General features: G+C 38.7%; 1 protein-coding gene across 3 annotated transcripts in view; it reads right to left on the minus strand.

The window, feature by feature from the left end:
• Positions 1-16,838: 16,838 nt before the first annotated feature.
• Positions 16,839-26,209, minus strand: part of LOC105225291 (MTOR-associated protein MEAK7) — a 101,075-nt gene continuing 91,704 nt past the window's right edge. For 2 of the 3 annotated variants that reach the window (XM_049450500.1, XM_049450489.1), the window contains exons 6-7: positions 18,361-18,552; positions 16,839-17,099 (exon numbers count right to left, since the gene is read on the minus strand). In XM_049450500.1, the coding sequence (XP_049306457.1) occupies positions 16,986-17,099; positions 18,361-18,552 (306 nt within the window). In that variant the 3' untranslated portion in view covers positions 16,839-16,985. The remainder of the gene's footprint in view (positions 17,100-18,360; positions 18,553-26,209) is intronic. The other variant, XM_049450499.1, reaches the window with a different exon arrangement.

Here is a 26,209-nt window from a genome sequence, read left to right on the forward strand (position 1 = left end):
TATATTATTTGTTTTATTTCAATTTAATTAATTATTACGTCCCGGTTAAGTGAATTTTTAATAACAATGGAAGAGTTTAAATTTTGTATTTCCGATTTGTTCGAATACATTGAGGAACATTACGACACGCAACCCGAAGATTAGTCAATTTATACCCTAGAAATAAAAAGGGTTGAACTCAACGCAATATATGACAAGGCAAACAAGTCGTACGATGCCTTTCGTAGAACCCCACAAAAACCCGGTGAAACTATTGATTTTGCAAAAATCAAAAAAAAATTTAAAAATGGTCATAAATTATTTTTAAAATGTTTAAGATCCATCAATCAAGCTATTGATGATCTCAAGACCCCAACCCCAATAATAAAGGAACGAGTTTCAGAGGAATATACATCGCGGGATATAGGACCCTCAATTCACATACCCCCTTGTGATACGGACATATTTTATGGAGATTTCGCTACCTGGCCTTCATTCCGAGATATGTTTACGGCTATATACGTAAACAATCACAAAATCAGCAAACCATTTGATTCAAAAAACCCGAGGAGAAGCAAGAGCAATTGTTAAAAATGCACCCTTAACAAATGATGGTTTCCTGATGGCATGGAGAGACCTGGTATCCCAATACGAGAACAAACGAGTTCAGGTCAACGCGCAATTCAAAATTTTATTCAACTTACTCCAAGCAACCCAAGAAAGTGGAAGCGCGATTAAACACCTTCAGAGGACCGTCAATAATTGTCTCACAAATCTGCACAACGTGTACATAGACACCAGTAGCTGGGACCCCATCTTAATCTTCTTATGCGGATTGAAACTACCCAAAGCCCTACTTCATCAATTCGAGGACACCCTAGAAGACAACTCGGAAATACCATCTTGTAAAACTTTCGACGCGTTTCTCACTCATCGATATAAATCTTTGGAAGCCGTAGGGAATTTAACTGAACCCGTTCCAGTGACCCAATCCGACAGTGGATCCTATAGAAAAGGAAAAGACAGGAAGTTCAGCACATTTCACGCTAATGTTTCCGGAACCTCGACCCTGGATTTTTCACATTCTAGTGCACACTCAGTTAGAGGCAACAACCTTTCAAAAAAGCCCCAAGACGTTGAAAGTCGTAAGCTTTGTAGAACACAACATTCAATTCGAGAATGCCCAAAGTTTTTACAAATGAATGTTGAGACCCGAATAACCACAGTAAAAAGTAATGGTTATTGTTTCAATTGCCTTGCATTATCTCACAGTATCAGAGATTGCAAGAGCAAATATTCTTGTAGAATATGCAGAAAGAAACATAACACACTTCTGCATAGGGATGCACCAACCCGTTCCCAATCCCCACCGAAAGGATCAAGAACCTCAAACCCACCTCTTGACCCAAACACCAGTAGTACCTCCCAGAGCCTTAATACCAATACCAATCCGCAAGCCTACACAACCCTCTTACAGTCCACTAAAAATAAAACCCAAGACCCCCAAAACTTCAGTGGGAAGCAGATTTTGTTAGGTACTGCTTTAGTCCAAGTTTTATACAAAGGGCAAATATTCACAGCTCGCGCGTTAGTCGACTCCGGGTCAGAAGCCACTTTTATTTCAGAGAAATTCCAGAGAAAATTGGACATACCCACGTTCAGGAGAAATGCACAAGTGACTGGATTGAACAACACCGTTTCGGCAACACCCTCCAAAACTTGTGAACTCACCCTTCGTTCCCCGACAAGAAAGGAGTTTAAGATAACAACACACGCGTTTATCTTAAAATCTTTAACCGATAATTTACCCACTCACTCACTTAATACGATCATCACTAATACGGATTTCGGTTTTAGTTTAGCTGACCCTCACTTTTATAAACCCAGACCAGTGGACATATTGATCGGAAGTGACCTGTACCCACAAATAATTCTCAGTGGTGTACGGAAAAATGTACTCGGGACCCTTCTAGCCCAAGAAACGGAATTCCGATGGATTTTATCCGGACAAACACCAGAAAAACCCTTATCACCCTCGATAATGTCATTATACTCTCGCAACAAAGTTGCTAAGGAGAGTATTATAGTTTTGTTCACATAACGGTTGTTTGTAAGTCCTAAAACTAAAAGAGTCAAATATAGGGTTATATATACCAAAGTGATCAGGGTGTCGAGTAGAGTTGAAATCCGGATGACTGTCTGTCCGTCCGTCCGCCTGTCCGTCCGTCCGTCCGTGCAAGCTGTAACTTGAGTAAAAAATGAGATATCATGATGAAACTTGGTACACGTATTTCTTGGCTCTATAAGAAGGTTAAGTTCGAAGATGGGCAAAATCGGCCTACTGCCACGCCCACAAAATGGCGGAAACCGAAAACCTATAAAGTGTCATAACTAAGCCATAAATAAAGATATTAAAGTAAAATTTGGCACAAAGCATCGCATTAGGGAGGGGCATATTTGGACGTCATTTTTTTGGAAAAGTGGGCGTGACCCCGGCCCCTACTAAGTTTTTTGTACATATCTCGGAAACTACTATAGCGATGTCAACCAAACTCTATAGAGTCGTTTCCTTCAGATATTTCCATATACAGTTCAAAAATGGAAGAAATCGGATAATAACCACGCCCACCTCCCATACAAAGGTTATGTTGAAAATCACTAAAAGTGCGTTAACCGACTAACAAAAAACGTCAGAAACACTAAATTTTACGGGAGAAATGACAGAAGGAAGTTGCACCCACGCCTTTTTTTAAAATTGAAAATGGGCATGGCGTCGCCAACTTATGGACCAAAACCCATATCTCAGGAACTACTCGACTGATTTCAATGAAATTCGGTATATAATATTTTCTTTACACCCTGATGACATGAACGAAATATGGGTGAAATCGGTTTACAACCACGCCTTCTTCCAATATAACGCTATTTTGAATTCCATCTGATGCCTTCTCCGTATAATATATACATTAGGAACCAATGATGATAGCGGAATAAAACTTTACACAAATACGGTATTTGAGCTGAGCTATCCCTTGTGGAAAAATTGTCGTGATCGAACTATAACTTTTCAAGGTCCCTGATATCGAACACGAAGAACTCAGTGCCTAACCTAACCTAACCTAATTTTTCACCGAAAATATCGGCAAATCTCTTAGAATTTAATTCTAATTAATTTTACAGCAAAATTAAAAAAATATGTAAATGACGGATAATGAAATCTCGATTATCACTTTATCATGCGAGAGTATAAAATGTTCGGTGACACCCGAACTTAGCCCTTCCTTACTTGTTTTTCAATAACATGACCCCAGACAAGTTGCTCACACAATTTTGGGAAGTTGAAGAAGTTCCAAGGAAGCCTCTTCAGATACAGTTTGTGAATTTATAAAAATACAACTCACAGAAACTTAGATGGGCGCTATGTGGTAACATTACCCTTTAAAACCCCAGAAAACATAGAATTGGGCAACTCAAGACTCATAGCTCTAGCTCAATTTCTTAGAAATGAAAAATCATTGTCGAGAAAACCCGAAATAAAAGCGGAATACGGCAAGGCCATCAACGAGTATTTGGAACTCGGTCATATGACCAAAGTTGAATACGACCCTGCGGATAATACGAAAACGTATTATCTGCCACATCACGCAGTCATCAAACCGGATCGCATAACGACTCAACTGCGACTGGTATTCAACGCTTCATGCTCCACCTCGAACAGGAACAGCCTCAATGTTGTACTACATACTGGACCCATTCTACAAGCAGACCTCGTAATCCTAGTAGTAAAATGGCGAATGTTTCAAATCGTATTCAACGCAGATATCCAAAAAATGTATCGTCAAATACTCGTTGAAAGCAGACACACTCCATTTCAAAGAATCTTATTTAGCAAATCCCCTAACGACCCTATAGAAGATTTTGAATTACAAACTGTTACGTTTGGTATTAACTGTATTCCATTTTTAGCTATCCGTACCCTCCTCAAATTAGCGGATGATGTACAAGAAACCCACCCACTGGCAGCAGAGATACTTCGAAATGGAATGTATGTTGATGATGTACTTACAAGAGCACACGACGTATCAACAGCGATATAGGCACGAGATGAACTCACTTCATCTTTAAGGTCCTCAGGATTCGCTCTACGCAAATGGACCTCAAATGACCCAAAAGTTGTATGTGGAATCCCACAAGAACATCTATTGGATACCAACTCACTCAGTTTACCAGAATCCAATAACACAAAAACACTAGGAATCAGATGGAATGCAAAAAAATATGCGTTCTTTTTTCTCATCAACCCTATTCAGGATAAAACGTCGTATATCAAAAGAGAAGTACTATCGATTATAGCAAAATTGTTCGGCCCAGCTGGTTGGCTCAGCCCCGTTGTAGTCACAGCTAAAATAATAATGCAACAGATATGGCTGGATAAATCCGATTGGGATGAATGTCTGAAACCCTTAACCCTCCATCGATGGAAAATATTCATAAAGGACTATGATTCCTTAAATCTCATTGAAATTCCTCGATGGACCCACTTTTCGACATCGGCGATCATCAATTTTCATGGATTCTCTGACGCATCTGAAAAGGCCCACGCAGCAGCCCTATATATCAGTGTTTCTACAAACACAAATACCTGGACAACCCTCCTGGTATCCAAGACTCGCGTGGCCCCAATAGAAACTATATCGTTACCAAGGCTAGAACTTTGCGGGACTATTACCCAATACCGTACTCACCTTTGTACGGATTCCACAATTGTTCTTTCATGGCTTAGCAAACCACCATGTACATGTACAACCTTTGTATCCCACCGAATTGCCACAATCGCAGAAAAGGTTGGAGCCAAAAATTGGACTCACGTCGAAAGTCAAGACAACCCGGCAGATCTAGCTACTCTCGGAAGCACACCTCTGGAAATGATTAATAATAACCTCTGGTGGCACGGATCCCAATGGCTAACACTCGACCCAATACACTGGCCAGTTACCAAAAAATCAAGCGAGACAACACTGGAACTCCGGCCAATCAGAACCTTCGTGAACACAACACAAGAGGATATCCTGGATAGATTCTCGTCCTTACCCAAAGCCATTCGAGTTGTAGCATATTTGTTCCGATTCTGTTCGAATGCGTCACCCAATAAAACACAACAGCCATACACGACGTTGGAAATAACTCCAGAGGAGTTCAACACTACCCGCACGAAGCTAATTATTTTATCCCAAAAGAAGTATGTTAAAGAAGAGTATGAAGCCTTAACCCAGAAAACCAGCATATCCCAAAAAGTACCATTTTGACACTAAACCCTTTAATCGATCCCAAAAGAATAATGCGAGTTAATGGTCGGTTGAGCAATTCAGCGGCATTATCATACAACGAGCGTTATCCGATTATATTACCCTATAGCAGTCGATTAGCCAAACTACTCACCCAATTTACCCGTCTAATAACCCTTCATGGCGGCAACCAGCTAGTCTTACGACTTTTGCGTTCGGAATTTTGGATACCGAAGCTGAAAACCCTCATCAAGTTTACCATTCATCAGTGCAAAACTAGCGTTTTGCATAAAAAGCGCAACACTACCCAGATTATGGCAGCACTACCCGCAGAATGTACCACCTTAACCCGTCCATTCGCAGCAACAGGAATCGATTTCGCCGGTTCCTATGACATAAAAAATTACACCGGCAGAGCATGTCTGATCACAAAAGTCTATGTATGCGTATTTGTTTGTTTTGCAACCACAGCCAGTAAGAGCCAGTAAGTGATCTCACCACCAACGCATTCATGGCCGCATTCGCACGTTTTTTTTTTCAGGCGCGGATATCCCGCCGATCTCTATTCGGACAATGGTACTAATTTCGTTGGAGCGTCTAAACTTTTAATTAAAGATCGGCGAGAATTCATGAAGTCATTGAAAACGCAACTAACGACTAGTGAAGCACATCAAAACATCAACTGGCACTTTAATCCTCCAGGAGCTCCACACATGGGTGGACTCTGGGAAGCAGGAGTGAAAAGTTTAAAGAGCCACTTGAAAAAGGTGTCTCAGAACCAGAAATTTACTTTCGAAGAACTAGCAACCCTTTTAGCCCGAATCGAAAGTTGCTTGAATTCTCGCCCTTTAAGCCCATTAAGTGAAGACCCAACAAATTTAGAACCTTTAACTCCAGGTCATTTCTTAATAGGTACCCCTTTATTAATCCCAGCAGAACCCAACTTAGAAGATGCACATCTAAGCATCGCACAAAGATGGCAGAAACTGAAGATACTCCATCAACACTTCTGCAAACGATGAAAAGAAGAATATTTGAAAAAACTCCACAAAAGATACAAGTAGAAATACCCTCAACGCAACATAGACGTTAACGATATGGTAGTTATACGTCAAGAAACTCTACCCCCAAATGAGTGGAGACTTGGTCGCATCGAAAAAACATATCTCGGTGCAGACAATAAAGCAAGAGTAGTTGACATACGTACCTCTCAGGGAACAATTACCCGCGCAATAACCAAAATAGTCACTTTACCAAATAATTAATCTTATTTCCTTATAGTGGCATGGCCCCTCAAAGCAGTACGAAGTCAATTTGCAGCCGCCAAAGCAACCCCACATTCACTGTGCGATCGCTCAGCGTGACCCGAAGCATCAGCCCACTCTCCGACGAAGAGCAAAAGAAAAAAGCAAAAAGCGAAGAACGATTACGTAGACAAGAGGATCTACCCACGTTACTGGCCAAGCCGACCTTCATACCAACAGTCATGGTCAAAGTTAAACACGATGGCAAATGGAACAAAATACGAGCCATAATCAACCCGTCCCGAAAGGTGACTATAATTGCGTCAGAGCTGGTTCAGAGATTGAGGTTACCGAAAACATACCTCGACTCGCATCGTATATGCAATGTCGTCATAGGATCATTAACTGATTCCGACTGGAATGTCGAAGTTAACTGCCTATTGACGCATGATTTACCGACCCGACCCTATAATCGTGACTTAAGTGGCGAAAGTTCGACCACTTAGTAGTAGCCGACCCTACATTTTGGAAAGACGACAAAATCATGTTGGAACTGGGAGCTGACATCTACCCAAGACTGATGAAACCCGGCTTATTCAACCCCGATAACAGCACCGTGATCGCACAAAACACCGCACTCGGTTGGACTTTAACCGGTGCTTGTGCGATTTAAACCCCAAGTATACCTCCAACCCGTTCATAACATTACTCATTTACCCAAATCAAAATAGATCTAAAAATCTTTTTATTCGCAGACACTGCAAGGCGGCCGGGATGTTCATACCAAATGAACACATCCCTGCATTGTCCTCCTAACTCATATAAATACGAATCAGAGGACAATGCAAAAAACACCCAACAGCGCCAACATAATAGCGAAGTACCCAACAAAACAAAAAGACACCTTTAAAACGAATCACCATAGCGGACGGACACATAGACGCCAAAAATGGCAGCAGCAATATCAGCAGCCACAACAATAACCAGCAGCAGCAGTATTAGCAGCAACAACAGCAGCAGAACCTTTGAAAATCAACGCGGGAATTAGTAACCACATCAGGTTTTATTTAAAATTTATATTGTACTATACTTATAAATTACCCCTTAAGTTATATAAGAATTATATTTATACTTATTTCATATAACCCAAATTATAAGTATATATCCATACATACCCACACACTTGTATATACTAACATACATATACATATATTACACACTAGGGTGGGTCGATTTCGGACTTTTTTCGATTCGGGATTTCTAATAGTACGGAAAAGTTGCCTTAGTACTTTCTGATTCCAATGCAACTTTTTGTTTTGAGATCGGATTGCATCTTCAACCCCAACTCCGGCCTTGAAATTTCGGAAATTCGCCTAAAATCGTGAAATTGTCTACCTAGCGCCTGAAATACGCATCTCATGGCAAAATGTATAAAACAAAAGTTATGTGTCGCGTCATTTGCTACCGAAATGGTATGAGTGATCATGGCCGTAGGACGAACCGTTCCCGAGATACGAGCGAAAATGCGACGCACCTTTTGCCCATTCTCCAAATTAACTGCGAGACGCACAACAGTCGGAAAACGTTCATGAATTGCAAAAGTAAATATCCTACAAAGCGCTTTATTGCAGTTCACGTATCGACCGTATCGTTCAAGACCAATAATCGCCATGTTGCTTCCTTTGGTGACGTACTTACAAACGTATTTTATCGATTACACCAAACTGCAATACTCAACATTGACATGAATTTTGAATGTGAATTAGACAACAGTGGCGAATATGGTGCGATCCATGTGTTGTCAACTTCGATACTCACGGCTCTAAATTGAATGCTAAATGTTTTGCCATTGTCGTCTGGTGAGCAACGCCGATAGAGTGGATATCCATCATTTCTAGTTTGTATTTCCGAAAGAAAAGTACGTGGATACTGTTTCGTGCGTTTATTGACAGACATTCAAACCGAAGTGGGGTTGTGGTGTCCGCAAGGTCCATAAACCTTATTGGTTTTCATCACTTCCTATAATACTGGATCTTTCTTTGCATCAGGAATTGCCGCATTATTGAATGATTTCTTCAATTTGATCTGGTGTAACCGCCTTCCACCATCCAAAGAAGAATGTGTGCGTGCGGCAAACCTCTCTTTTGCTACTCAACAGAGTACATCTAGCATCTAACAGCACCAGATATGCGTTGCTTCAAGATAATGTCCACCGAAGCTGTTGAAAAGTCTTGCTATGACATCGTGACGATCGCTTTCTGATTGATCGCGACCCATAATACCGCACGTATATCATAGCATCCAGGGAGTACTCGTTCATGTGGCTTGGACTGCTAATGTATGTTGCTGCCAAAAAGATCGCCGACCGATATTAGCGCGACCTTTTCATGGCATCGTGACAAATTTCAAGCTGTAATTGATCACTTTGTGTGAAAAACACATAACATTTTCACGGAATAATTTTCAAAAATTTTTGAAGCAAACGCCAAATTTGAAAGATTTAAATAATTGAAAAACAAAACAAAAAAATTGAATAAAAACTTTTGTATGGAAAAAATTAACTTTTTGGAATTGTTCAATTTTTCCTCATGAAATATTTCTAAACCTTTCCCGATCCACGACGAACAACCCTTAAATTTCATCGATATTGGTTCAGCCGTTCTCTTAGCGTTACTAACGAACAAACATTCATTCGTTTGTATGAGAAAAATAAAACGGCTGTTTTGAGGGGTTTTCCGGCAATTATTTGAATTTTTTTCTCCGCAGAAACCATCCCTGAACCTCAACGAACATTATAAAAAAAAGAATCATCAAATTTGGTTAAGTCGTATGAAAGTTATGAGCGTACATACATTTTGGCGATTCATTTTTATTTATAAAGATATAGATTAATTTTTTGTATTTACCGCAGAGGGTATTTACCAGCGTTTGAAAAACTACGCTACTCCCATAGCATTTCATTTTACTCTTGCTACCGCTCTCACTTTGTCGGGAGCCACAGCATAGCCTTAGCATAACAATGTAAAAGAAGTGCTCTACTCTGCTCCGAGTTTTGTTAGGTAAAAAACTATAGCTGGAGCGGGAGCAAAAAATTAAATTCTGCGCTATGCTCTGGCGTAGCGGTAGCAAAAATTGGGAGCGGTAGCACAGCAGAGCTAATGAAAATTTTCATGTGCTACAACTCCCGCATGTGTTTGTTGTTTTTTTCTTTTTTTGCTATTTTCTGTCATAATATTTGAATTAATTGAATAATTCAAACAAAAAAATGTTATACAAATCATTTTGGCACTTGTTGCGTCAAGTGACTTTATAAATCTAAAATCAAATATTTTAAGAAATATATTAATAAAGTCAATTAGATAATAATTGAATAAATTATACATATATATTTTTTTATTATGTAAATCTCTGTCCATAGTTGTATGTATGTAAACTAATTATGATATCGGGAAAAAAGCATATGCTAACGGTGTGCATGTGTCATAAGCAGCAGTCAGCGTCGCTAACATAGGTATATACATACATACATACATACATACATACCTATGCCTATAAGTTAATAGCTATAAAATATCTCAATCTTGAACCCTCGCAGTTTAGAATTTCTTTTTGTATTCCGGTTATCTTACCACCTTTTGTACAAGACGTTAACAGCGACGTTGACGTACATGCCTTCGTCCGTCAACCGATCTCTATTGTACTCTATCGTAATGACGCGGGCAAGACCATCGCTGCCACGATGGGTGTCCGTGATACGACTCATGCGCCAACAGGTGGGTCGCAACTTCTCATTTCGAATAAGTAAGACATCTCCTATTTGGAGGTTTGGTTCAAGTCTCATCCACTTGCTACGGTCCTGAAGCGAATTTAAGTACTCATTTTGCCAACGTTTCCAAAAATATTCGAACATTCCTTGCAAGCGCTGCCAATAATGGAGGTGGTTGTGCGGTATATCTGGTAGCGGTGGCTCAGGACGGCAATTAATTGGTCGGCCAATTATAAAATCACCTGGCGTTAAGACTAGTCCTCCTTCGGGGTCATCATGTAAGGCTGCAATTGGTCGTGAATTAAGACAAGCTTCAATCCTTGTCAATAGAGTTAAAAGCTCATGCTGCTTCTTAGATACCACCATGATGTGTCGCAGCGGGGATAATGAACTTCCATTGAGTACCAACATGAGCAATGTGCTATTGCGCGTATGAGGATACCCATTCCTTCACATCTTCAAGCATTTTTTTATCAGCGCATACAAACTGAGAGCCGTTGTCGCTGAAGAGCTTGGCACAAACACCCCGGCGATAATAAATGGGTCGTAAACGTCTATGAAGGATCTAGTACTCTAATCCTCAGCAAGTTCTATATGGACTACTCGTGAGGCCATACAGACGAATATAGCTGCATATGTCTTAGATGTTGTAGTTGATCTTCTACTACATACCAATGCCCGTTCACGAGTTAACGAAGCCATTTGTTGATTGGAGAATTCGTTGATGTCTCCGACACACGGTACATTTCCATATGTACGCCTTCACTTGCGAGCGCGCGTGAATTATCCAAAACTATCGACGCAGGTACTGTAACATTTGCTGGATGCCACCATGAAGACATCTTCTATGGGAATCAGAAATTAATAAGTTAGCAAATGATCCTTTGTGAATAATCATTGGATGACGTTGTTCATTAGATATTTCTGCATTTCGGAGACACCTGTCGACTCGCAAATTGCCTTCAGGATCTATATATGGATTTAGGACTAACAGGTGATTTCGACTGTCTAACCTGGAATTTAATTTGGGAGCATTAATTTCTCGTCTATATACCTTACCTTGAGCTTGTTCAACAGTTAGAAGCAGAGCCCATTCGTATTTTTCTGCTGTCACAATATTCGAGCTCCGACAATTGTAACGTGGCAGAAAACGTCTTAATCGCGCTATTGTATTGAGGACACGACTAAGTATGCTAAATTTCTCAACCAGAGGAATTCGGTGACCATTAGCAAAAGTCATAAGACTTTGGTGATGATCCTGGCGAGTGGTTACAAGAGTACGAAAAGGTTGACATCCTAGAATCTGTGCCTCCTCCACAGGGTTTGAATGAACATTTGGCCAGACCTACAGCTGGCGCTAGTATACCAATCGGGTCATACAGTCTTGTGACGTCACTTAAGATACTACGCTTTGTTGGAAGTGTTTGTGAGTCTTCAATTATCACCTTAAAAAAGAGCTCATCGCTCAACGAATTCCAATGTAAGCCTAACACAGTGGCGTTGGAATCTTGGAATCGCATAATTCAATTTCTGCTTCAGATTTCTCTGGATCGATGGAGTACTTTGGCGCAGTTCGAATTCCATTTGCCAAGAATGAGCTGATCTTGATGAAGGATCGCATCAACATTATGAGCACAACTAACAGCTTCCAAAAGAGAGTCAAAACTTTAAATATAGTCGTCGATGTAAAATCCATCAAGGATACTGTTCCTTGCCGTAGAAGCCCGCCTTTCGCCCTTCACAATGTTGTAGTTATCTACAGCACATTGGCGCATTGTATGGACTGCTTGTCATTCCATACCTTACTGTAGCCAACTCGAAGCTAGGTAGTGGTTCGACTGGAGATTTCCGCCGCAAGATGCGTTGCCAATTACGATGTAAGGGATTGAACTCAACCTGCCGAGACTTCTTCTTGACATAGGCTGTTATAGCTATTTGATAACATCGAAACCGATGAGGAATATCAATAAAATTTTTTCGGAGCTATGGTTCCAAAAACTGAGTGTCGTTCAATGACACTCCACTTGTGGTTTTGCAGGACACGTTGGGTCGAAGCAATCGTCCTTCACGGAATTCATGTGACCGAGTGCTATATACTCTTGCATAAACGTGATGTATTTGTTGCAAAGCTCGGGTCGCTAGCTAATTTTCGCTCAAGATGAAAAAACTGACGGCGCGCTGCTTGATATGAATCTCCTAACACTGGAGTATTCAGAACAAACGGGATTTGTACACTAAAGCGTCCACTCGCTGTGCGACATACAGTGTCAATGAAAATTCGTTCACAAGAGTCTACCGAGAGTTCGTCGACGGGACCATTATCCTCAACCTGCCAGAAACTTTGCAGTAATTTATGCAGTTGCTGATCGCCTATACATTTACTGACTGTTAGAGTATGCGTCAAATGATTTGGAGTGTTGACCATCGCGAGGCCAAACACAACCCAACCGAGAAGGTTACAGAGCGCGCACGGTTCGAAATGGGGTCCCGCAGCAATCCATCATCGGCAATTAAAGCGGGCCAAATATCTGCGCCAATAAATAGATAAATTTTGGCAGGAGTACCAAATCCTGAGTCGGCAAGCTGGAGTCCAGAAAGGTGATCCCAGGCGGAGGATTCAACCTTGCATACTGGTGTCATAGTCGTAATCGTTGGTAGGATGTAGACTTCAAATTGCATCGATAAAGTCTCGTCAATGAGGGATAATCGCACAGTTTTTTTTTTTTTTTTTTTGTTTCGAAGGGGGAATCTTTCATAGATACCGTCAGTAGACGGCATGCACGATTTATACTGTACGCTAAGGGTACACCTCTTTCGGGACCACGCACAGTATGGTTGATCTTACCATGCTGAACTTGCGTAACAGTACACCTACGTACTAAACCCTAACTCCGACTGCAGTTCACTAGTCCTACGGTACTACCGTTAAGCATTTCTTCGCAGGACCAGGGTCAGCCAAAATTTGGCTCTTCAGGGGCTCCTTTCTGGACTACTCTTCCCTATTTCTTCTGCTCTCGCTACTTCGTTGCCTTTCTTTGTTTCTCAGTTCCTGTGGGGCAATTGCGGACCAATTCTTCACTCTATTCCACACGGTTTTGCTTTTTATCATGTGGTGCACGATATTCTCTGGAGTGATACGTTCGTTGATAATAGCTTCCAAGTCGTTTCTTTCTGCTTCAAATTTCGGACAGTAAAAGAAAATATGCTGCGCGTTTTCGCTGTCATTTCCGCAGAATGAACATTCCGTCCCGCTATCGTGCCCGTATTTATAGAGGTACTCTCGGAAGCATCCGTGTCCGGTCAGGAATTGCGTCAGGTAGTAATCAGAATCGCCGTTCCTCCTCTCAACCCATGTTTTCACCTTTCTGATTAGCGTATATGTCCATCTTCCATTTTCTGCCATGTCCCAGCGCCTCTGCCACTCACATAAACTTTCCTCCCTTTCTTTATTTCGTTCTGCTGTTGTAAGACGCCTCCCAACGCTTCTTGATTTCTCGTAGATCCTTTTGATCTCTAGTGCTATTATGTCCGGTGGTATGATGCCCGCTATAACTCCAGCCGCCTCGTGCGACACCGTGCGGAATCCACAAATAACTTTTATTGCATTGAGTCGAGTCAGAGATCTTGCTTTCTTCACGTATGTCTTATTATGCATTGCTTGTCCCCATATGGGCGCCGCGTACATTAGCACCGACTGACTCACCTTAGCCAAGAGTTCTCGTCTGCCCTGGCTTGGTCCTCCAATATTGGCCATCATCCTCGACAGGGCCACCGTTATGCGCGTCGCTTTTGCACATTGTCAATATGCGTGTAATAGTTAAGTCGCGTGTCTATTACAACGCCTAGGTATTTTAATGACTGCTGAGTCGTTATACTATAGCCATCAATATTAAAAGTAGCGTTTTCCACTTTTTTTCTACTGGTAATTAGCACTGCTTCCGTTTTTTGGGCTGCTAGTTGGAGCTTTTTCGCCGTGAGCCAGCTCTTTATTTTTAAAGCGGTGTCCTCGCATAAGCTTTCTACCTGGTTAATTTCTTTTCCTACCACCGTTACCGCAATGTCATCGGCGTACCCGATAATCTGGACCCCTCTTTTTAATGGAAGTCGAAGCACTCCGTCGTATAAAATGTTCCACAGTAGTGGACCCAGAACTGAGCCTTGTGGTACCCCTCCCGTCACCCTGTACTTTTTTGGTCCATCATCGGTATCATAGAGTAACAACCTATTCGAAAGGTATTTGGAGATAATTTTCAACAAATACTTTGGTGTTCTTTTGGATTCGAGGGCCTTGCTTGCCACATTTGTCACTTTTGTGATCGCATCGATGGTTGACCTGTGCTTACGGAAACCAAATTGGTTTTCGGCGAGTCCTGGATATTCTTGCTCCAGATGTTTCTCAAGTCGTACGCATATAATTCTCTCTAAGATTTTTCCAAGCGTGTCCAGCATGCAGAGCGGACGGTACGAGCTTGGTTCTCCAGCCGGTTTATCAGGTTTCTGCAAAAGTACTAATCGCTGCTTCTTCCATATTTTTGGGAAGACACCTTCTCGCAAACAGCGCGTAAAGAGCTCTGAAAAGGGGCTCGCTTTGTGAGTTATAGCTGTTTTCAGGGCCTTGTTGGGGATTCCATCCAGACCCGGTGTTTTGGTGTTTCCAAACCTTTTGGCTGCATCTATAACTTCATCGTCGGTGACCAATGGTGCGTCTAGTACCGTAGATATAATTGATGGCATAGCTCCTTCGTTCCTCTGCGTAGGGAAAAGTGTTTCCACGATGCTTTTCAGTAAGGTGGGACAGGTTGGTGTTCTCCCTTTGCTACCTTTGATTTTTGTCATCACTACTTTGTACGCATCGCCCCATGGATTCTCATCGGCATTTTCGCAGAGCTCTTTGAAGCAGGAGAGTTTGCTTCTTTTAATAGCTTTCTTGAGCTCACGGCGTTTCTTTCCGGTACAACTGTGGTTCACCGCAGCACCTGAGTTAATTTTTGTTGTAGAGTTAGGCGTTGTTACCGAAGCTGCTGCTGATGGTAATCACATCCACAGGTTTTGTACCTGTACGTCGGCAGAGTAGCGTGTTATGCCCTTGCTGGCAAAACGGAAATGCACCAAAAGTACACTGGCGGCCAGTATGTCCTGATCGTAGACAACTGAAACGTACTGCTAAACGCCTTACATGTTCCCATCGTTCAGGGACTTGCATGTTTCGAAACTGAAGACACCATATTAGACGATGATTACCTGAGCACTGAGGGCAGCCAACGTTGGTGGAGTGTGCGTTTGTAACTTCCGCAAAAGCACAGGAACTGCTATCGCATCCCAGTGGTGCACTGGAATGTCCATAACGGCAAGTGCACGAAATGAATTGCGCACACAATCAACGATCGATCGCAGCGTATTCGGAGCCTCTGCCGGGTTGTTTGCTAGATCAAGAAAGATCTGCATGCCTCCATCTGTCCATAAAAATTTAATTTATGGAGCAAAAGAATAGAAAATCCATTAGTTCCAATCAGTTTAATCAAAGTATCTTCATTACCTCCGGCAACAGCACACCCGACAATTTTCTATATTGACTTCAATGTGTTCGTTGTTGGTTTTTTTAGTGGGTCGAATCAGTTTGAAACCACAAAATAATCTAAACTTGCAAACACGAATATTAATTTGGACGAAGAAATAAAACTGAAAATTTTAACTGAAATTGACATTAGCGCAACTGCCCATCCGATATTTCTGACTCCGAATAAGTTTTTTAACGCCGTAAGCGTGAATTAATAAAACAAAAAATTCTATAGTATTTAAAGATAAAGTCATTGCCGTTGTAATTTAATACAATATAAAGCAAATAATACTAGTAATTTTTATATACTGTTAGTGAGAGGCTAGCGAAAGCTATAATAACGTAAGAAACAGTTTTCTAATGTAGATATAAGTAGACGGCGCTGACTTTGACCAGATTCTGACAAAATTATAAGTTATTCAAATCTGTAAATTGTTACCGATTCACAATTATCTCGCTATGATTACACCTGAGCTTTTTATACATTTTTTTCAATTTCTCATACACTTGTTTAGTTTGAAAACATGGTCGAAGAATCCTTTTTATTTTAAACCGCCACCAATTTGTCGAATTTCCAAAATTTAGGGCATTATTGTAGAGGTGTTGTAGAATTTAACAAGACAATAAAAAAACTTCGATTTTTTGAAATTTCTAAGCCCATGTAACCCCTTAAGATTAAAAAAAAATTAATGTAATGTATAACTGTTTTTACTTTCCTTCGTCTAAAATATGCCCGAAATTTGGACGGAAATATAGAAGATCCCCACAAGGAGCATATACTGTTTGACCACTAAAAAAGTTTTTATAACTATTACATTGAAATTGAACCTTAAAAATTTTAAGGTAGTTGAACAAAATTAAATTATAAAAATCTGCTAATGAAACTTTCATATATATGTATGTACTTTTATACAACTTATGAATATGCAACAAAATGAATGAAAATATTTCCAAACAGCCCTAGATTTTAAGCTTCGCAACCAATTTTTCTATATCAATTACTCATATTATTATTTCATTCGTGGTTTGCCACGTTGGGTTCATTAATATGACAGATTTTATTAAAGTATTTTTAATTGATGTAAAATCCTTACAAAGAATTGTAAATAAATTAATTTTTGCTTCAGCTTAATCCTAAGTCAATATATGTATATTCACAAATCCATGTCCGGTTCACGCAGGCCCTCCGAATGCATTTCCTTTCCAGCCAACTGAAGCATAACTTTGTCCTCTAAATTTTTATCCAAAATCGAATTTTTTACACCGCCCTGGAATAATTAATTTATTTATTAGAAACAGCGTTATAGCACATTTGTACTAAATTTTGTATTCTATTTCTAAATATAAATATACGCATATATACAGTGGACCAATAAAGTTTACATACACCTAGTTTTATTAAATTACGACGCGTTTATTTGTTTTAAAATGAATCCATTTTGTGTTTTTTTTTTCTATCCATATCAAGATATGTATATTTAACATTAAATATAGCATATCAAAAATTAATGGTAAAGCTTAAAATGCGCATAATTCATATCCAAAAAGGTTTCGTACACTAATGATTATTTATATAAATCAAAAGCAAAACCAATACTTTTAGCGGGTTTTGGCCTACAATTTGTTGCTATTATTATCCCTAGACATATGCTCCCCACTCAATTTCTAGTATTATTTTCGGATATTTCGACCCACTAAGTCCATGATCCAGCTTTTTGGCCTTATTTTGATGAAATTCGATGTTTTCGAATACAATTTTCCAAAAAGTTCCAGATATTTTGAATAGAATAAATGTATGGTGATTGCGGGACCTATGGAGTTATTTTTCATTCCATAACAACCTTGCACATAGAAGATGGGATGGGTGTTTTGGTTATCTTTTTATAAATAGAAGTGGCCACTATTAACAGCCGATTTAAGCATAATTAAAATTTAAATATTTTTTCTAAAAATGTTCAAATACATATGCTTTTCCATTTTTTTACTAAAAAAATTCAAATGTTCAACTCCAGATGCAGCCACATACCCCCAAACCATAACATTACTCCTACCGTGGCAATACATTTTTTCCTTGCGACCTTCATTGATTTTTCTCCACATTTTTCGTGATCTTGTTGAACCAAATATATTAAATTTTGATTCGTCGGTGAACACAATGTTTTCCCAAAACCAATACGGTTTGTTAAAATATTGTTTAGCAACCGCCGACTTAATTGCTACCGCTGAAAGTATTGTTATTTCTTTTGATTTATAGAAAAATCATTAGTGTACGTAAACTTTTTTGACATGAATTAGGCGCATTTTAAGCTTTAGCATACATTTTTTTTATTTGTGTAAAAAAAAAATATTTTGATTTGTTAAATTTAATGTTAAATATACATCTTTTGAAATGGATAGAATAAAACCACAAAATTTTTTAATTTTATAACAAATAAACGTACCGTAATTTAATAGAACTGGGTGTATGTAAACTTTATTGGTCCACTGTAGAAGAAATATAAGGAAATTAGTAAATTCCTATATACTTACATCGCCTTCTTCAGAGTCTTCATCTTTAGGTTCGTCACCAATTCCCCAAACTTCTATATTGCGTATTTTATAATCTTTACGCTTGCTAAGCTGAACGTAGTCACGATAGGTTGTACAAGATTCGCTACTTTGCCCTATTCCATAGTCACTATCAATCCATAATCCCCAATAATTAAACTGACCGCCGATTCCCTGCAGGATTCAAATAAAAAATTTAAATAATTTTCATCTAACCATATTCCTCAATTAGCAATCGGTTCTCTTTGTACTTAAATCCAATTGAAGGTTGCTGTACGTAAATTAAAAAAGCGCTTAAGTGTGCGGAAGAATAGAAAACTGTAAATCACAATAAGAAACTGAGGCAAAATTCAACAAACAACCAAAACTCCCTAGGAAAGTTCAAAAAGACGTAACCACCAGTAGATATCAACATGCCCATACTGAAAGTTGAGTGGTAATTACGCTCGAAATGAATTTGCAATTTGCTTTGCAAACCACCTTGAAATAGTATTTGCGCCTAACTGAATTAACTTTTGAAATTGAAAAAATTATAAAAGACAAGATAATAGTACTGAAAAAATTTTAATGGCGTTATCAAACATTGCGGTTGTAGTGCTCTCCTTGATTTTTAATGCACATTTTCGGATATTATCCTAATTCATAAAAAAATTCGCAGTTCTTTATGATAGATAAACCCCGGAAGAATTTAGGTTAGGTTAAGATATCAGGGATCTCACTTAGACAACTTAGAACGCTAGTCTGTTGTGGTACCTAAAACTCTTATATAATAGGTCAGATAGACTCTTATATAATAGATATAATAAATTGTTGAAACGACTAATGCCAGTTTCTGCTATGTCTATTGGTTCGTTGAAACTAAGATTACCGAGATGTTTCAACATTAGTCTTGTAAAGGCGGGAAAATCGAGGAGAAAGTACATTTGACAACTAGTGTTCGAAAGATTTTTAACCTTACCACATGAGTGCCGATTCGACAATGTTCTATAAGAACCTCTACAAATTCGGCAAAATTAACTTTTCTAAGGACAAGTAGTTCAGTAGATCTCTTTTTACTCTAAACCAAAAGGAACTCGCAGGAACTTAACGGCGACATGCGCCTGCTAAACGCACTTGAGGTCCATTGGTCCATGGGAAGGGTTGTCCTCTCTGGCTAGCTTATCGGCTTTGCAGTTGTCAGCAATTTCGCTATGACCAGGTACCTAGTTACTAACGACCTCAACGCTAATATTGCGTTGGATAAATGCTCTGCTCTGTTGTCGAAGCGAATGCTCACCTCCCTGAAGCTATTGCTGGTATCATTAACGGGGCACCAGAGGTGCCGATGAGAGACGCTCTTTAGACACATTAAGGCTTCTTCGCAAGTATAGCATTTTCGAGCACCCTTCACCAGACGAATACACCAAAGAACATTATTGGCTTGACTATGGTTGCGTAGAGTCATTACGCCACCATTAATGAGTCCCCACTTTTTCCTTATAGCTCCTCTTTAGTAATATGAGGTGGCATCTGTTCCTTACTATATTTTGCATCCATGAAAGCTTTCTATTAAGTATAAGCAATAGGTATTTCAATATATCAACATGTTGAAGTTAAGCCTCCGAAAGAGAAGAGATGCACGTTTGTGATCTCCTAATAAATAAAACAATATCACTTTACTTTGGTTGACGGCTAAATATCTATATCCTTTGATTTAATCGTAGACGGAATTTAGAAATTTGCATTTAACCATAAGAACTATCGTAGATATTCACCCGAAAGCCTCGTTCCTCCGGTTCTTTAAGTAAGGAACCACCAAGATCCAAAGCAGAATATTTAAAAAAGTATTACTAAATTGCTAAACATGACTCCTTTCCAAAATATAATAACACACAAATTCGGGTTTCATGCAAAACATGGCACTGTAGAATAAATACATAGAGATCGAAAATCACTCGAGAACAGAATCCTCCTGGGCGTAGTTCAGGTATTCGCTATGGTGTGACTTGTAGGCCAGTTATATAAATTTAAAACAATTGGGTCTAATTATTGAATCCGTTACGATCAGAATATTTGACAATTCGATCAAAAATTATTACGTTGAAATCATTAAAACCGTATCGAAAATAAATTTTTCGATGCAGTTGAACTTAATTGCCGACTTGATGAAATACATTCCGTGGCTAATAGATGGCGCTAATTTCGAAATCATTGAAACCGCAAAATCTATCCGCTGATGAGTGAACTGCGTAAATTGACTAAAATGGAGCATTTGTAAGTATTTATGTAAAAAACTAACGGAGGACGCATTGAATTATGTTTTAAATGTGTGATTTAGAGACAAGAAACAAGAACACACCAACAAAAACCAATTTGAAGTACTAGTGGATATAATGAATGGATATAAGACATAGCTAAAGGATTTTCTCAAAGAGCACCCGCGGAAATAAATGCTTTTTGGGAAGGCACTTCAGAAAAAGTAAACGCTATGAGATATCCAGTCAAGGCTGGATGGAAAAAGTATAAAAAATCACTTTCCGTTAATACATCAGTAAAGGAATTGAAAGGTATACAAAGTTTTGGAACATCAACAAACAAGTAAGAAAAGACTAATTGACGACATTTCTTCCCAGCCGCAAATGAAAAATGCAAAATGAAATATCATTTTTATCGTCTGACCACCAAATGGAGATACTGACCACCTGACCCACTGTACACCGCACAAGAAACAGAAAATAAACAAAATGGGTCTACTTGAGGAGCAAATAAATATCCAAAAAAAGATGGAGGGCAATGCTTATGAAGCTAGCTCTGTTGGTTGCACAAGAACTGTCTAAAACAAACAGATGGATTAGAAAACTCTATGAAATTGAGATAAATTTAAGAAAATGAAGCGACATAATGCTGTGATGATAGATGAAGATATTCATTGATAAATTAGAAACCAAAAAAAATTAGAACTTGAACTACAACATATAAATAAGCCATAAGTTTTTATTTTTAATTTCTAACAATTCGTTTAATGAATTTTTATGTTTATTTAAATATTTGTAATATGAACTTTTATTTAAAATCATTTGTGTTCATTTTAATTAAAATACAAACGAATATTACGAGTATGCAATGCGTAGCATAAATTAACAATGCGCCCTGCTTTACGTGGTGCGTAATGTAGTCCTCGTTCACTACAAAGACAACGAAATACCGATTTTAATAAACCTATTGTCTTTTTCAGACGCATGTTATTGGTTCCCTAAACGTAGTTATGAGCCAAGGTTGAAGAGGGTAGCCTTTGTCACCTTTATAAAATATATATTCGCTTAGTACATTCGTATAAATTGATAGTATATTTAGCAAATTATTCTAACCTAGTATTAAATATGCATGCAATATTCCTCTCCGAAATTTGATGCGCTAATGAACCTTCATATCCCATATGTGATAATCATGACTACTGGCGGGATATTTAGCACAAATATATGTATATGTATGTATTTATATATAGAATACTGAGTGAAAAGTTAATTTTGAAAGCCTACACCATAACATTCAGATTTGAGATTCGTTTGCGGTTAAAATACGACGCCATTATCTTTACGTGAGTTCCATCAACTACCGTTGCCACCCCACGAATTTTTGATTTTCCAAAAAAATATGTTTTTGCTTCCAGTTCCTCGCTGGCGGTCATGTCAATGGAAATCCCCCTGGAACATAGCCTGTACTCAAGAATGTTGTTGTTGTTCAAAATTAACTTTTCACTCAGTATTCTATATATAAATACATACATATACATATATTTGTGCTAAATATCCCGCCAGTACATCTTCATCTAATACAGCACAAAATGTCGATTGGGCTATATTTTTATTGAAGTTCTTTCCAATGCAATGTTGATAACTACCTGTGGCTAAGAAACGTAGACATGCAGCAAGTTTTATTTTCGGAAAAAGAGAACGTTGTCTTTTGTCATTTCCCGAGTTATTTTCGCATTCCCCCAAAATGTATATAAATGCCCTTTTGTTGATCCGACAATTTTTAACATACATATGTAAATAAAATTTTGCTTTTTTGGCTTAAATAGTTCAACTCACTTATAGCCAAACATTTCCAACACATCTTTTGAAATATTCCTCAAATTTCTGTGCTCATGACGAATGTTTACACTATTTTAATGAATACGAATTTTAATATATTTCACTTATTAAACATAAGGTAACGGGTGATTTTTTTGAGGTTAGGATTTTCATGCATTAGTATTTGACAGATCACGTGGGATTTCAGACATGGTGTCAAAGAGAAAGATGCTCAGTATGCTTTGACATTTCATCATGAATAGACTTACTAACGAGCAACGCTTGCAAATCATTGAATTTTATTACCAAAATCAGTGTTCGGTTCGAAATGTGTTTATCGACAAATTTTGTTCAGCGATGAGGCTCATTTCTGGTTGAATGGCTACGTAAATAAGCAAAATTGCCGCATTTGGGGTGAAGAGCAACCAGAAGCCGTTCAAGAACTGCCCATGCATCCCGAAAAATGCACTGTTTGGTGTGGTTTGTACGCTGGTGGAATCGTTGGACCGTATTTTTTCAAAGATGCTGTTGGACGCAACGTTACGGTGAATGGCGATCGCTATCGTTCGATGCTAACAAACTTTTTGTTGCCAAAAATGGAAGAACTGAACTTGGTTGACATGTGGTTTCAACAAGATGGCGCTACATGCCACACAGCTCGCGATTCTATGGCCATTTTGAGGGAAAACTTCGGACAACAATTCATCTCAAGAAATGGACCCGTAAGTTGGCCACCAAGATCATGCGATTTAACGCCTTTAGACTATTTTTTGTGGGGCTACGTCAAGTCTAAAGTCTACAGAAATAAGCCAGCAACTATTCCAGCTTTGGAAGACAACATTTCCGAAGAAATTCGGGCTATTCCGGCCGAAATGCTCGAAAAAGTTGCCCAAAATTGGACTTTCCGAATGGACCACCTAAGACGCAGCCGCGGTCAACATTTAAATGAAATTATCTTCAAAAAGTAAATGTCATGAACCAATCTAACGTTTCAAATAAAGAACCGATGAGATTTTGCAAATTTTATGCGTTTTTTTTTTAAAAAAAGTTATCAAGCTCTTAAAAAATCACCCTTTATAAACCCAAAGAATAAAGATATTTGTATTCGGTAAATTATAGCATACACATTTCATGATGATGCCTTAAGCTTTCTTTCGGTATTGATGTCAAATAACTGAAGAAATATAAAGGAAAAAAGGCATGATTTTATCATAACTGGTTTCGATGTTCTCCTTGCAGCAGAAATTTATTTCTGTAAACGGTCATTTTTAAAGTCGGTGGGTACGATCTTATAAAGTCAAATCACCAAATCATCCAATAATATCTCGTATTTCTTACACGGAACTTCAACCTCTATAATGTCCTTGGGTTCAGGTAGCAATGGTAATGTTTCCCAGCCCTGTTGAAAATTTAACGATAGCTGCTATATATATTCAGGGCATGTATAAGCAAATTATGAACCAATTAAGTAATTCATTGCTGGTGGTCACTACAATGCAAAAAACAGGTGGTGGCGTTCATCACTCACATATACCGAGAACTTTGATGTGTCATTCAACTGGTGAACGAAAATTCCAGTTCGAATCTCCTATCTGATGACAGCGCAATTCTGCTCGAAGTAAATACGCCGGTACTCGCAATGAATAAACAAATTGGCAAAATTTTAAATTATCGTAAACGGCTAGAGGAAAATGAGGACTCCAACATCGCTAGTTCCTCTAAGGTAGATATCGATTATGCTGCGGAAGTCTTGACCAGAAGCATACGCAATATTGCCCATATAAGTACGCCAGAAGCTAGAAACACAGAGAGCGTCCACAATCGGGACAGACATTTCTGGTTCAATGAGGTAATGACGAACCTCAGAGAGAAGAGACGTCTTCGGCATGCATAGCAAGTCAGTAGAATCCTAATGACAAAACACTTCTCAATCGTGCACATTTGGGCACAAAGGAGCTGAAGAATGTTCTTGGAAAGTGCACAACAAATCCCTAGAGGAGTTTCGGGTTGCTGATATAGCATACAATCTTTGGAATGCGGCTAGACAAAACAATAAGCCATATATAATAATATATAAATAATCAGGATGACGAGAAAAGTTCAAATCCGCGTGACTGTCTGTCTGTCCGCCTGTGCAAGCTGTAACTTGAGTATAAATTGAGATATTTCGATGAAACTTTATATGTGAGTACAAATCTTATAAGAACTTCTACTGACAGTGTGAAAATGGATGAAATCGGTTGCTCCCCTTACTTGTTTCAATATTGATTTCTTATTCACTACTAACGAGGACATGGGATGAGAAGGGTTACATGACTGGGCTTTAGGGCCGTTCCGAAGCAAACTTGCAAAGGTAGTATCAGGAATAATTTTAATTTAAAATCCTTGGATGATTTTGTGCAAATTTAACACACCTAAACGGTTTATTGCAGAAAATGACATTAGTGTTTTATTTACATGCAGTTCCTCAATTTATTGATCGAGTGTGCACAACTTTTTAAATATTTCCTTACTGATGTTAAATAAAATGTTGTACTGTACTAAGAATACTGTTAATAGTACCGCTAATATTTCCATTCTTTGTAACTAGTGTGTCATTGAACTCACTTACTCCATTGGGGATAGCTGTACGCGTAAACTCATTCGATCAATTATTTGAGTATAGAAGGAAATGTTGGATGTGCACATATTTTGTCGATAGAAACAAAAGATATATATTACATTTCATTTTTGTTTTACATTAAAACATTATTATAAAATTTTTTTCATAAAGTTCCATTTTTAACATAAAATTGAAAATTCGTAGATGAAACCGATATCAAAGAAAGCAAAAAGCTTGACACAGAATCTTCTACACGAAGGACATTCCCACCGTGAGATAGCACGCAAGATTTATTGCTCTACATCCAGCATAAAAAATGTGGCTATGTTTCGCAAAAAAGTATAAAAATTTCACAATCGAAGATTGGAAGAAAGTGATCTGGTTTGACGAGACCAAAATAAATCGCTTTGGATCAGATGGGAGGCAGTGGGTGTGGCGCCGGAAAGGTGAACCACTATCATATAGGCACGTTAGGCCAACCCCTAAATTTGGGGTTGTATGAATTGGAATGGAGCCGGAAAATGTAACAGGATTCTAGGACAAATGACTGCATCCGATTATATTCATATTTAGGATCAAAACCTCTTAGGAAGCTTGAGTCAATGGGATTTCACTGTTGAAAATTCAACTTTTCAACAGCATAATGACCGCAAGAGTTACGAAAAGTTGGTTCCAAGATAAACAAATTAAAGTTCTCGATTGGCCACCGCAGTCACCGGACTTCAACCCAATAGAACACCTTTGGGGAGAACTCAAAAGGTCCTTGGCAAGTAGTGATTCAGTTCCTCAACACCTTGACGAACTTTGGCAACAAGTTACAGCGCACTGGAACAAAATCACAATAGAAACCTGATAGAAACTAATAAGCAGCATGTCTACCAGAATAAGAACCTCAAATTAATGATCGAAAGACTTTATCTTTATTTTGCTTCACTTTTTGAATGAAATATGCTTTGGTTTTTGGAAATGTTAACCTTCCCTTTTGTTAATAAAAAGTATTTCGATTTGATTTTGGCTTTATTTTTTTTTTATATCATTGAATAAGTTAACACACCGCAAGTATTCGATCAATTATTTGAGGAACTGTATATAATTTTTGGCATTAGTGAGGTGACAAACTAAGTGTCCTTGCTTGGCACGCTCACTCTTGATGTATTGTAGAGGAGTTGAATAATGA

The sequence above is a fragment of the Bactrocera dorsalis genome, chromosome 1, assembly GCF_023373825.1.
Source record: "Bactrocera dorsalis isolate Fly_Bdor chromosome 1, ASM2337382v1, whole genome shotgun sequence".
NCBI lineage: Eukaryota > Metazoa > Arthropoda > Insecta > Diptera > Tephritidae > Bactrocera > Bactrocera dorsalis.